This window comes from Salvelinus namaycush, chromosome 33 (assembly GCF_016432855.1).
Source record: "Salvelinus namaycush isolate Seneca chromosome 33, SaNama_1.0, whole genome shotgun sequence".
Taxonomy (NCBI): Eukaryota; Metazoa; Chordata; class Actinopteri; order Salmoniformes; family Salmonidae; genus Salvelinus; species Salvelinus namaycush.
Genome location: NC_052339.1, coordinates 23,231,089 through 23,245,450, shown reverse-complemented (window position 1 = coordinate 23,245,450; position 14,362 = coordinate 23,231,089). Strand labels below are relative to the sequence as shown.

Below are 14,362 nucleotides of genomic sequence, written 5' to 3'. Positions count from 1 at the left end.
GAGACTAAATTGAGACCGGTCACAAAAGTCATTTTTAAATCAATAAAATACTTTATTGCATGGCATACCTTAATGTTACACTCTGTATAGTATGTGCTATTGATCTCACAATATTGACTGCCATTTTGAAGATGACAGACACCTTCCCCTTATGAGTTCTAAAATTGTTTAGTGCTGTATTTTAAACTCATATATTTAATCAAAATAAACCAGAAAGAGAGATCATGTATTTCTTGTAAGTCTTCCTTTGCAGCTTTATCCTTGTACAGAGAGGAAATTGAGATACTACCTGTAGATGTGTAATTGTGAACAAAATTATTTCAGAAATCTAATGAACCATATAACAAACAAAATGTTAAACTTCAATGAGATGTAATATAACAGCTAGGTTGGTAATGCTATGTGGTGGGAGGTTTGAAACCCGATGCTGTTTGCAAATAGGATACCTGTACTTTCCTTAAAATGGATAATAAAATCTTTAAAATCAATTTTCATCTCATCCGAGGAACCTTTTCTCCAAGTGGTACTTCCATCAGTTTCTGTAAAGAAAGAGTAAATTACACTTTCACACAATCTGAACCACAACAAAAACACTACATCAAAATTAACATAGAAACGATTTAGTGCAAACTTCCAGTGAGGACACAAGCCTAACTGAGTGATGACTGACCTTCAGCAGTCGAGCCTTGTACACCCTGTCATCCTCCCCCTCCCCTTGTTGCTCCTCCACCTGGTACCTCTTGCAGGCAACTGTCACCTCTTGTTGGTCGTAGAGAATAGCGGGGTCCAGGGTGTGTCCGTTGATGAGACTAACCAGATACTCTCTGTAGTGTTTACTACAATGGCACACACAGAGACAGACAGAGTGAGAACAGCCTAACAGCCAGAAAAAGTGGTTTAAAATTGATTATAAACTGGGTGGTTCGAGCCCTGAAAGCTGTTTGGCTGACAGCCGTGATATATCAGACCGTATACCACTGGTATGACAAAACATTACTTTTTACTGCTCCAATTACATTGGTAACCAGTTTATAATAGCACGAACCCCTGAGATACGGCTAAGGGCTATTAGTCGTGGTATATTGGCCATTTACCACACCTCCTCAGGCCTTACTGCATAAATATCATTCATTTTTCATGACATATCGTCAATAGGGCAGAGTGGGGTAAGTTGAGCCACCCTTGTTTCTAAGAAACCATACACAAAATATATAATTTGGCCAACTATTTAGGAAGAGGTCATCATTTCATGGAGTCTGTGAAGGAAGAAATCACATGGAAAAAGTGGAACGCAAGTTAGGTCCAAAAAGCGTATTTTCACCAAGTCAAATGAATGTATTGTGTTAGAGGTTTCATGATGCTTGTATCTAAACCAAAGTAGATAATTTTAAGATTGTTCTATACATCAGTTGCGTCTCTATGAGCTTCAATATTGGGTCCTCAACCTAGCATGAAAATGCATCCTTTTAGCTGTGTGGGATTATATAGTCAAAATGTTTGCCACTGGGTAAGTTGAGCCAATGGTTGAACCAATGGCAAGTTGACTTTTTCTTCCAAGGAATAATGCAAGGCAAAGTGTTTGTTAGGTGTTAAACCTGTGTTAAAAGATGATTCAAATGATTAAAAGACAAAAAAGCGATTGTGATTGGGTTCGAATTGTGTTTGGGAAATGAAGATAGGCATGGTTTTAAAAAGGTAGTGGTAATATTTCATTCAGTACAGAAATTTGTTGGCGACTTAACTTACCCTGTTCCGCAGCTCAACTTACGTAAGTTGTGCCAAGAGGCCACTTTTTTTTGTACAAATCATTTTTATTTACCCCTTTTTCTCCCCAATTGGTAGTTACAGTCTTGTCCCATCGCTGCAACTCCCGTACGGACTTGGGAGAGGCGAAGGTCGAGAGCCGCGCGTCCTCCGAAACACGACCCCGCCAAGCCGCACTGCTTCTTGACACAATGCTCGCTTAACCCGGAAGCCAGCCGCACCAATGTGTCAGAGGAAACACTGTACACCTGACGACCGTGTCAGCGTGCATTGTGCCCGGTCCGCCACAGGAGTCGATAGAGTGCAATGGGACAAGGACAACCTAGCCAGCCAAACCTGGACGACACTGGGCCAATTGTGCGCCGTCTCATGGGTCTCCCGGTCGCAGCCGGTTGCAACACAGCCTGGGATCGAACCAGGATCTGTAGTGACGCAGCTAGCACTGCAGTGCCTTAGACCGCTGCGCCACTCGGGAGGCTTTTTTGGACAATTCTGATTATTTCCAGGGATACACAACATCCTGAAATATATGTAGATATCTTTATTAGAAAGAATACTGTATTTCCCTTGAACCACCTGAATGTAAAAAAAATCTCAATTTACCCCACACTCCTCTACAATTAAATACAATACAATTGTGTGTGCGTGTGTGTGTAGTGCACAAACAAACAATAAGGTATTTTCAACTATGTGTGTGTGTAACTCACTTGCAGAGTCCAGCTTGTACTGGCTGAGTTTGGACTCCACAGGGTGAGTCAATCTGCTGACCCCCCTCGTCCTTCTGCTCCATCACTCCGCACGCGTCTGAGTCACACAGAAAGGAGTCAGACAGAAAGAAAAAATTCAAGTGTGGGCAGAAAGAGAAAAAAAAATAGTGTCAAGTTCTCACAGATCTGGGATCTAAGAGAGGATAAACAAGAGGTCACTCTCACCAGTCTGTGTCCCATTAGGGGGGTCTGTGTTGAACTCAACAGCATTCCTCTGTGGACAAAATACAAACAACTCAGCTCAGAAACACAACATTGAAATGACAACCATTTAACGTTACCAGAACATTCCCAAAACATTTCCCCTGTAATATTCCCTGAACATTCTCAATAACATTCCCAGAACATTATCTCTGTAACGTTCCCAGAACATTCCTTCTGTAACGTTCCCAGAACATTCCTTCTGTAACGTTCCCAGAACATTCCCTCTAACGTTCCCAGAACATTCCTTCTGTAACGTTCCCAAAACATTCCCTCTGTAACGTTCCCAGAACATTCCTTCTGTAACGTTCCCAGAACATTCCCGGAACATTCCCTCTGTAACGTTCCCAGAACATTCCCAGGACATTGCCCCCTGTAACGTTCCCAGAACATCCCTCGTCTCTGTACCTGCAGCAGGGCCTGTAGTCTGGCAGGCTCCCAGTCCCTGAGGTAGAAGAGACAGTCTCGTGGGTGATGAGCATGGAGACCTGTGATCTTACACTGGACTGTTTTACAAGCCGTCTGAGAGAGAGGGAGGGAGGGGGAGGGAAATGGGTGAAGAAGGGAAAGCGAAAAAGGAAACAGACATGAGACTGTGAATGTATGATAAGAAAGCCCTGGGGGAAAGGGAGATCCTTCTCTCTGACTGAATCCATTTAGTGACAAATATGGTACTCCATGCAGTCCCTTTTATGTGACTTACAGTGTGGAAGGGATTGTTGCAGCCGCTGCAGAACTGGTATCTGCATTGGGTGCAGCAGAAGTGCATGCAGCCCCCTTTGGTCAAGGCATACTGGAACCTGCAGTGAGGACAGGCTACGTAGAGAGATGAGAAGGGCCACATCATCGTGTTATAACAATTATGATGATGGTGATGAGATGGCATTGTGTGCCAGGAGTCAAGAGTCTCAAAGTAGAAGTGCTGATCTAGGACCAGGCCCTATCTGTCCAGATAATCGTATTTATCATTAACTACAAAAGGAAATCTGATCGTATATCAGCAATCATACTCTTTGTGAATATGGGCCAATAACTGCAGAATGTCTAGGCTGACTGACTCACTGATGCCGTTGTCCCGCAGGAACCCGGCCAGTCCCTGTCTCTGGTAGTCAGGGTCGTTCTCTCTCTTCCACAACTGGAACTGCTCACAGGATACATCCTGGTGCTGAGCTTCCCACTGACAGAGAGGGGGAGGGAGAGAGAGAGAGGGAGAGAGAGAGATAGAGAGAGAGAGGGAGGGATAGAGAGATAGGGAGAGAGAGAGTGAGGGAGGGAGAGAGAGAGAGGGAGGGAGGGAGAGATAGAGGGAGGGAGGGAGAGATAGATAGAGGGAGAGAGAGATAGATAGAGGGAGGGAGCGAGAGAGAGAGAGGGAGCGATAGAGATAGAGGGAGGGAGAGATAAAGAGAGTGAGAGCGATATAGGGAGAGCGAGATAGACAGAGAGCGAGAGAGCGAGAGAGAGAGGGAGAGAGATGGAGGGAAATAGAGGGAGAGATAGAGAGAGAGAAAGAGAGACAGGCATCATTATTTGGGTCCCACATACACGTGGCTATGAAATGACACAATACATGGCAGGCAAGGTAACAACAGGTATCTTTTGTACTTACAGGCTTTTTGCATTGGTTACAAAAGCTCTTCATACACGTGGGGCAGGTGACTTTGAATTGGTTTCCATCATAGATAAACCCAAAGGTGCACTGAGAAGGGAAGAAGGAGGGAGGAGAGAGTGGTGAGAGTGGCGGCAGGTAGCCTGTTCCCCTGAGCGCCGAAAACATGGATGTCGATTAAGGCAGCCCCCCGTACCTCTCTGATGCGGAAGACACATTTCAGTTGAATACATTCAGTTGGACAACTGACTAGGTATCCCCCCTTTCCCTGAATGAAAAGGGAAATACAGTAGAGACGTAACTGTTGATGTGATGGAGCTGGTTAGAAACCCACTCACGTGACAACACCACAGGAACATGGGATCCTTCATCAGAGCATGTTCCATCAGCTTCTTGTGGAAGAGCTCGTACACCTCACGATCCAGACAGTCTCTCAGCTAAACACACGGCATCAATAACAATGTTATAAACATGAAACACAACCAGCAGCAGCTCATGATCGTCCCATTTCAATCTACCTATAGCCCTCCAAGGGATGCAAAATTGTAGACGTTTTCCAAAAATGCTCAAATTGGAATTTCTGAAAAAAGAAAACAGGTAACTGCTAACTGGATCTCTCACTTCTATCTCCATATCTTCCATTCCAAATAAAGTTGATTCTTCTTCATCTTCTCACCTGAATGTCCAGAGTGAAGAAGTAGCTGTCCAGGTGCTCAGGGTCGTTGATGTCTGGTCCTGCACACACAGGACACACCATGTCTCTGATGTGTTTGTCTCTCACAGCGATGGTGAAGTGCTGTGTGAAACACTCGTGGCACACCGAGCACTGACACGAGGTCAGGGACTGCATCTGAGATGTACAGAGAATATATAGCATTAATCCAATAACCCACATACCGGTATTAACAGTTTATAGGAAATTAAGCACCATATCTGAGAGAGGAGGGCACCAAAGTGAAAGTTACAGTCGGTCAATTGTACTAAAGAATGACAAAACAACATGCAGTGCAATGTAGCTACACCATTCCACACAAACTCAACCAAACTCCCAGCAGCCCACCTTGCTGTGGGGGAAGATGCTGAGGCAGCAGGGGCACTCGTTGTTGAGGAGGCGGCGGAGGAACTCCCTGTCCTGGGACTCTCTGACGGCCTGGATGACGTCCTCCAGGGAGTACTGGGCATCAGGCTCCTGGAGTAGAGACAGGGCCAGCTCACAGCGCCCCCAGCTGGGCAGCTCGTACAACGCCAGCAGGCGCCTGCACATCCTCTGAGAGGACAATGGAGGGTAATGATGATGATGAACAACAATCAGATTATTTGTGTTATCTATGGCCTTGAAAAATGCAGTTTAGTTGACTTGTGCATGCTCTCTCTCTGTCTCTCTCAGACACACACTCTCTGCAGTACCTGCTTGTCAGGGTTCTTGGCATCAATGGGGGCCTCTGGCTGGTCGCTCCAGATGCGCTGGTGGAAGGGCTCCAGGAGGGGCCGCTGCAGCAGAGACAGAGCCCCCCGCACCTCTCCTCCACTCAGACGTAGAGCCTCCTCACATTGCGATGCCTCCCGGAAGCCCAGAGAACGCAGCTCCCGCATCTACACAGCAGAGACAGACCAGACCCAGTCAGAGTGGAAACAGCTCTTTTATATCTCTTAGTATTACTGCATTGTTGAGGAGCTTGCAAGTAAGCATTTCACTGGACGTTTACACCTGCTGTATCCTGTGCACGTGACAAATAAACGTTGATTTGGTGCAGGTAGCCTAGCGGTTAAGAGCGCTGGGCCATTAACTGGATGTTCGCTGATTTGAATCCCTGAGCCAACTAGATTAAACATTTGCTGATGTGCCCATGAGCAAGGCATTTAAACCTAATTGCTCCTCTAAGTCGCTTTGGATAAGAGCGTCTGCTACCTGACAAAAAAATGTAACTGCAGTATACTTTGCATATAGGCTTAATTGTGACACAGACTAGCTCAGTACGTAGCCTTGCACGAGTTGGAATGGCTCATAGGAGCACAAGACTATCTGTGTCAAGCAGAGTCACCTCAGGTCCCATTTTTAGTCTTTGGTATGACTCAGCCTGGGATCAAACTCCCAACCTTCCAACCTCAGGGCTGACAATCACAAGGGCTGACAATCACAACCACAAGGCCACAGATGGGTCTAGTGAACGCTTGGTTATTTGAGTGGATATCTAAAGTGATTAGCCAAATCAGTTTTGAGTGACCATTAGGGTCAGGTGAAAGGTCTGGTTCTCACCTTGGCCTGTCTGTCTCTGAGCAGCTGACGGACTGCTCTCTCAGTGTCACCCCCTGCTGCCAGCCATGCATGCTTGGCCTCAACCCTGGACAGCTGCACTCCCTCACCCAGCAGCACACTGGGACTCTGTTGCTCTGTCGACCCCCTATCCCTCTCTGTGTTATCCTGCGGCCCAGAAACCCTTGCTTTGAAGTTCTGCAAAGCTGCCGAAGCTGCCATGGCACAGATCTCATCCAGTAGGTGAGGCAGCTCTGATTTCAGCCAATCACAGGGGTTGACGTTGCTACCCCTGGAAACACAGAGGGCTGCGTACACCTCCTCAGGGCCCACTCCCTTCTTCTCTCCCTTCTGAGGAAGAACATCAATTTAGAAGTTAGAATAATACCAGTTAATGTGGTTTTAATTCACATTTAGAGTCAGTTCAAAAGCCACCTACTCGTATTTGATGGACAAGCTTCAGCCCTTCATCCCTCATCAGGTTCTGTCTCTTAATGTCGATGTTTACCCTGGAAGAGATCTCGGGAGGGACCTGGGGCGTCACAGGAAGCGGGACAAAGTCTTTGACTGGAGACTGCAGGAGGAGGGACTTGGGACTGGTGACTGCAGGATCTTTGCACGGCAGGTTGCACACCTCACAAACCACTGCAGGAGGAGAGTTCACATAGGTGCAGAACTGACACATCCACTACAGAGAGAGAGAGACAGCATGGGAGAGAGGCAGGGACGGGGAGAGATTGTGAAAGATTAACACCAAAAAGATACGCTTGAATGATTAGATCTCACAGAGCATTCCAACTCTAGAGAGTATTTAAACCACCGGGGGGGTGTGTAACCTCTGTTTCCTTGTCTGCCGTGGGTCCTGGCATGGGGAGTACTGGAGTACTGTTGAGTACTGGCGTGATAGAGGGACGGGTGGCCAGACGGGGGCGCTCACACACCTCACACAGTATACTGCTGCCTTGGTTCACCACCGTACAGCTCTTACACTGCCACTCTATGAAAGAGGTCAGAGAGGGTAGATAAACAGACAGCCTGGTATTGATCTTAGCTTCTAGTAATGTGTCATTATTATCACTGATATAGAGGCACAGGTGACGTGAACACCTCAAACAGGACAGGACAGGTGACTGATGTGTTGTTCAAATGAACGTCACATGAAAACTACTCAACAGTTGAGACGTGTATATGAATGTGACCTGGGTTGGGTGGCGGCTGCCCCGGGTCCTCCTGATCTATAAGGGAAGCGATGGCCAGACGGGGTCGTTCACAGGTCACACACAGCACGGCTTTCACCTCGTTGACTGTAGTGCACTGAGCACACTCCCATGAGGAAAGAGAGAGGCTAGAAAAGAGAAGAAACACAAGTGAGAGGAAAGAGAGAGGCTAGAAAAGAGAAGAAACACGAGTGAGAGGAAAGAGAGGCTAGAAAAGAGAAGAAACACGAGTGAGAGGAAAGAGAGGCTAGAAAAGAGAAGAAACACGAGTGAGAGGAAAGAGAGGCTAGAAAAGAGAAGAAACACGAGTGAGAGGAAAGAGAGGCTAGAAAAGAGAAGAAACACGAGTGAGAGGAAAGAGAGGCTAGAAAAGAGAAGAAACACGAGTGAGAGGAAAGAGAGGCTAGAAAAGAGAAGAAACACGAGTGAGAGGAAATAGAGGCTAGAAAAGAGAAGAAACACGAGTGACAGGAAAGAGAGGCTAGAAAAGAGAAGAAACACGAGTGAGAGGAAAGAAAGGCTAGAAAAGAGAAGACACACGAGTGAGAAGAAAGAGAGAAGCTAGAAAAGAGAAGACACACGAGTGAGAGGAAGAGAGAAGCTAGAAAAGAGAAGACACGAGTGAGAGGAAAGAGAGAAGCTAGAAAAGAGAAGACACACGAGTGAGAAGAAAGCTTCGTGTCCAGCAGACGCCTCAAACTCTTTACGTTCCACTGGGAAGTCATTCAGCGTCAGTGGAGCAGTCCGCAGCACTAGGTTGGGATGCTGCACTAGGTTGGGATGCTGCGCTAGGTTGGGATGCTGCGCTAGGTTGGGATGCTGCGCTAGGTTGGGATGCTGCGCTAGGTTGGGATGCTGCGCTAGGTTGGGATGCTGCGCTAGGTTGGGATGCTGCACTAGGTTGGGATGCTGCGCTAGGTGCGTCCTGTGTACCACATGAGTTCAATATTTTCAACTTGTGCGTAGCAAAACCGTGCGCTGGTACAAACTGAGGTTCATAAAAGGCAGTGCGCCCTGTTGGATAGTTTTCAGGAAACCAGCCAACAGAATGGCGTGCAAAATGAATATCCACATAACTGTTCTGTGCGTAATTTAGCGTGCCATCATGCAGGACAAACTAGTGATTTGAAATCAGTAGCCTACTCTATATGGGAACAACCAGTTCAGTTTAGTGATCTTGCTCGAGATGAATGTGCCAGAAGGTTAGAAACAAACTAGATGAATGTGCCAGAAGGTTAGAAACAAACTAGATGAATGTGCCAGAAGGTTAGAAACAAACTAGATGAATGTGCCAGAAGGTTAGAAACAAACTAGATGAATGTGCCAGAAGGTTAGAAACAAACTAGATGAATGTGCCAGAAGGTTAGAAACAAACTAGATGAATGTGCCAGAAGGTTAGAAACAAACTAGATGAATTCCTGTAATGCGGCCTTGTGTGCAGCCGATGAAACCAGTAGGTCCATATGAGAATAACTTTAATCTGTTTTAATTATTAGCTTTGGTCAAACAGGTCAAAAATGATCTTCTCCAGGCTGTAAACCGTACTGCAGCCTTGCGAAGCGGATGTGCATCAAGTATGGAAGATGCGGTCTAGACATCTGACAAAAACAACATAGGGCAAAACGCATCTGGTGGACATATGGTGGAAGAAGTGAGTGATCAGGTTTGTGTGTGTATGTGTGCATGTGTGTGTAGAGTCGATTATAACACATCCTCATTTCTAACCTAAAAGCTCTTGTTAGTTTGGCGGGGGTAACCAGTGTCCTGTTGTGACCCTCGCGGTCAGGGTGAGAATGGTACAGTCTGTCACATTCCAGACACAGCCTCTGAGAACAGGTAGAGCAAGAGGCGTAGACTTGGGACATACCACAGATGGTACAGGTCTCTACGGGGGGGTTTAAAGATGATAAGTGTTAGTTTACATATTAATGGGTAAGAATATTCAAAAGAATATTGGATTAAAAGTGAGATTTGAGCTGAAATCGTCAAAGCAATGACCCATATCTTACCCTGTATTCTATCTCTCCTGTGATTGGCTCTGGACGGGTGGCGGTGGTAGATGAGGTCACATGACTGACAGAAAGGAAGAGAACCACAGGGTGGGCAGAGGAGAGAGGGAGTGGCACCGCACAGATTACACCCCCCATCTGAAAGAGAGAGAGAGAGAGGGAGAGGAGCAATAAACAATACGCAATAAGTTTGACATCCAATGACAGTAAAACAGACAGGCAGATGACATATGCTAGTGGGGTTAGAAGTGGACAGGTTACCAGGTGACAGACAGGTAGACTCGTACAGGGAGTGGCTGTCTGTCTCACCTGTGGGAGTGGTGGGGGCGTGTCTTAGTCCAGGACTAGCAGCCGGTGTGGGTGGAGGAGATAGCGGCTGAAGGTCTTTACCCCTGTCCCCATGCTCCTCTCCTGGTGGGATGACCACCGCATCAGACATCAGCTCTGGTTTCTCCTAAAGAGAGCAGAATAGCCCTAATTACAACAGTATCACAGAAAAAGGTAGAAGTAGAAACAGACAAACCGATTAACCACTCGACTGTACGTTGTTACACAGACCTGGTTTGTCTTTGGTAGACTAAGGGATGGGATTATATTGCTGTAGATTTCTGGGTGAGCATGTGTACCCTGACAGACAACAACAACACAGTAACACATAAGAGTTAGCAAGAGATCAAACATGGAAACTCATCTTTGTGGTTATCCTCAAATTGAGAGTTAGAACAATTTAAACATTTTAATTAGATAATAACACTCTTAGACTCTCATATGAACGTTCACCTTGATAAGCATGTCCAGTTCCATGCGCAGGGTCATGACCTCAATGGTCACTGCAGCAACCTTCCCAACGTCTGGATCTGTGACATCATCGGGGAAGCTGAGGCCGTCTGGCTGCTGATTGGTGTAACCGTAGAGAAACAGGACTGACCTGCCACCCTGTAGAAAAGATAGCAGACAGTAGAATAAACCACCGTTGACTCAAATTAGTGAAAAAGTAAACTCAAATGCTTTAAAAATCACTGGGTACCCACTGCCATAGGTCTATGTCTATGACCCATATGGCACTTTAAACATCGCTTATTGATCCACTCCCTTTTTGAACAATCTGACTATTTGTAGTGAAAACAATAGACTCTAATCTGTCCTATGCACAAGGAAGTCAATAATGATCCTGTAATAATAAGAAAAGGGCAGTAAGTTCCTGATAGGAACTTAGGAACTGTGTTAACTAACCTCCAGACGAGCTTCAATGCCATTACAACTCTCCTTCCGTGGCCTCCAACTGCTCTTAAATGCAAGTAAAACTAAATGCATGCTCTTCAACCGATTGCTGCCCGCACCTGCCCGCCCGCCTAGCATCACTACTCTGGACGGCTCTGACTTAGAATATGTGGACAACTACAAATACCTAGGTGTCTGGTTAGACTGTAAACTCTCCTTCCAGACTCATATTAAGCATCTCCAATCCAAAATTAAATCTAGAATCGGCTTCCTATTTCGCAACAAAGCATCCTTCACTCATGCTGCCAAACATACCCTCGTAAAACTGACCATCCTACCGATCCTCAACTTCGGCGATGTCATTTATAAAATAGCCTCCAACACTCTACTCAGCAAATTGGATGCAGTCTATCACAGTGCCATCTGTTTCGTCACCGAAGCCCCATATACTACCCACCACTGCGACCTGTATGCTTTCGTTGGCTGGCCCTCGCTTCATATTCGTCGCCAAACCCACTGGCTCCAGGTCATCTATAAGTCTTTGCTAGGTAAAGCCCCGCCTTATCTCAGCTCACTGGTCACCATAGCAGCACCCACCGTAGCACGCGCTCCAGCAGGAATATTTCACTGGTCACCCCCAAAGCCAATTCCTCTTTGGCCGCCTTTCCTTCCAGTTCTCTGCTGCCAATGACTGGAACGAATTGCAAAAATCACTGAAGCTGGAGACTCATATCTCCATCACTAACTTTAAGCATCAGCTATCAGAGCAGCTTACAGATCATTGCACCCTTACATAGCCCATCTGTAAATAGCCCATCCAACTACCTCATCCCCATATTGTTATTTTAAAAATGTTTAGTTTTTTTGCTCGTTTGCACCCCAGTATCTTTACTTGCACATTCATATTCTGCACATCTATCACTCCAGTGTTTATTTGCAAAATTGTAATTATTTCGCTACTACGGCCTGTTTATTGCCTTACCTCCCTATTCTTACTTCATTTGCACACACTGTATATAGACTTTTCTATTGTGTTATTGACTGTACGTTTGTTTGTTCCATGTGTAACTCTGTGTTGTTGTTTGGGTCACACTGCTTTGCTTTATCTTGGCCAGGTCGCAGTTGTAAATGAGAACTTGTTCTCAACTGGCCGACCTGGTTAGATAAAGGTGAGAAAAAAAAGAAAAAAATTGGGTTTAGAGAGGCCTGTCTCCCTCCTTTACCTTGATGGCGTCCACGGTAGCCCTGAATACTGGGTTGTTGTGCTTGACGCTGCGCCAGTACCTGGGCCTGCTGGGGCTGGTCAGGTTACAGCCATACTTTTCCAGGATGCTCAAGGCTTTAAAGAGCCGTCCCAAAGACTCTAGGACCTGATGGAGGGAGGAGAGGAGAGGTGGGGGAGAAGGGATCAGGGGGGCAGAGGGGTTAACAAGAAAATCTGAAGGTGCAAGGCGTACAGTAAAGACAAAAATAAATTTAGGGGGCAACTGGATTGGACAGAATATAAAACCTCACCTCTTCCCTGCTGTGCCCTGCTATGTTCTGTGTCACCATGGTCTGTGCTGTGATGTGGTGAAACTTGTCAGACAGGGACAGGGGAACATTGGCCATGAACTGGACATCAGCCTTCAATGCCTGGGCAGAGCCTGAATAGGACAGGAGGGACTCAGCTCTCCTCCGCACCTCCTCGAAAGGGACAGGCTGGGTACTCATCATTCACACACTGGGGGGGATAGAGATAAATAATGACAGTAGGTCAACTCAGGGACGGGATTGTTGACTGATGTGCAGTAGGTAGGCCTACCGTCATTTCTTATGTATCTGGGTGTAACGTTACCGTCTAGCTACTCTGTCTACTGTGAACATGGATATCTCCAAGGTAGCTCAAATGGTAGAACGCTCGCCAGGGTAACGTTTCTAATATAAGTAGTTCTGTCTGGATAACAGCTTCTGCTAAATGGCTCAAATGTAAGTACATTGAAGTTTCAACTTTTATCTCAAAATGACACGTGACTCTAGATAGCTGTAAACTTTACAGTTAGCTAGCTGTAGTAGTGCATGTTCTGAAATTGAAGTGGCACATTGAGCTGGCTGGCAAGTCAATTCGTAATTATGCTCTAGCTAATGTATGACTGGCTAGCAAGGCGACATCGAAAGTTTATCATGACAGCCAGATCAGTGCCACTGCTTGCCTTACCTTTATCTTCTGCGTTTCCAGATGTATTTCGTGATCCAAGTCCTTATGAATCAAACTGACTGTTATAACAAGGCAAAATGTTGCTACATTTCTAGTATCACGTCGGTCTTCTGAAGCATGTCTCCAAAAGCACAGCTAGCTAAAGTCACAACAACAGTGAAAATGTAGTTGACGCGGAAGTTGTTATCGAGAGGAGCGATGTAGAATAAACCTTGATGTACACTACCCTCTAGCGGTATTATAAATAATAGCAGTTACTGTAGTTACGCTTACTACAGTTAAAAACATTGTTATTATTACATTGTTATAAATCAATCATTCACTCAATCATGAAAGCCACAAACTGCAGTTCACGTGTCTTCTTGGAACTGAACACAGAACACTGTCTTGGAAACATTACTTTTCATGGTTGGACTGCTTTCATTCATTATTCATAGTATTAGAAATAACTTAAAAGACCAGTTCAACTCTTCTGTGTGTAAGCTTTTTTAATCATCTAAGCACAACATTTGCTCAATGTACAACGTTCAAAGATTGTACTTTCTCTGGTTTACCACTAGAGGAGGCAACTGCTATTTTAATCATTAATAGTGCCCTTTCATCGTGATCTGGCAAGAAGAACTCACAAGACACAAGAAGAGTGTGATTGAAGTTTTTGCAATGGCAATGATATGGTCACTGACTAGGTGACCCATACGGTAGTGGTCAGTATCAGGGCTTGAGCCATAACAACAAAATTACCTTTCTTCAGGCGAGGGCCTTTATGTGATATCTAATATCTAACTCAGGCCTGTACTGACATACACTATATGACCAAAAGTATGTGGACAACTGCTTGTCGAACATCTCATTCCAATATCATAGGCATTAATATGGAGTTGGTCCCCCCTTTTCTGCTATAACAGCCTCCACTCTTCTGGGAAGGCTTTCCACTAGATGTTGGAACATTGCTGCGGGGACTTGCTTCCATTCATCCACAAGAGCATTAGTGAGGTCGGGCACTGATGTTAGGCGATTAGGCCTGGCTCGCAGTCGGCGTTCCAATTCATCCCGAAGGTGTTTGATGGTGTTGCGGTCAGGGCTCTGTGCAGGCCAGTCAAGTTCTTCCACACCGATCTCGACA

The 14,362-nt window shown here is 45.7% G+C and overlaps 1 protein-coding gene across 2 annotated transcripts; it reads right to left on the bottom strand.

Moving 5' to 3' along the window:
- Window positions 1-28: 28 nt before the first annotated feature.
- On the bottom strand, window positions 29-13,404 carry LOC120027837 (E3 ubiquitin-protein ligase RNF31-like). 2 transcript variants are annotated; one of them, XM_038972895.1, is made up of 24 exons: window positions 13,240-13,404; window positions 12,558-12,765; window positions 12,266-12,412; window positions 10,602-10,757; window positions 10,380-10,448; window positions 10,131-10,275; window positions 9,822-9,959; window positions 9,538-9,697; window positions 7,795-7,940; window positions 7,432-7,592; window positions 7,035-7,283; window positions 6,599-6,946; window positions 5,749-5,934; window positions 5,402-5,608; window positions 5,018-5,191; window positions 4,680-4,778; window positions 4,342-4,431; window positions 3,795-3,909; window positions 3,436-3,548; window positions 3,141-3,254; window positions 2,697-2,745; window positions 2,472-2,568; window positions 671-836; window positions 29-539 (listed from the first exon to the last, which is right to left on the bottom strand). In XM_038972895.1, the coding sequence occupies exons 2-24, from the start codon at window positions 12,756-12,758 to the stop codon at window positions 492-494; spliced, it is 3,378 nt and encodes a 1,125-aa protein (XP_038828823.1). In that variant the 5' UTR covers window positions 12,759-12,765; window positions 13,240-13,404; the 3' UTR covers window positions 29-491. The 2 variants fall into 2 exon arrangements, with proteins under 2 accessions (XP_038828823.1, XP_038828824.1); XM_038972896.1 differs by lacking the exon at window positions 10,380-10,448.
- Window positions 13,405-14,362: the final 958 nt, after the last annotated feature.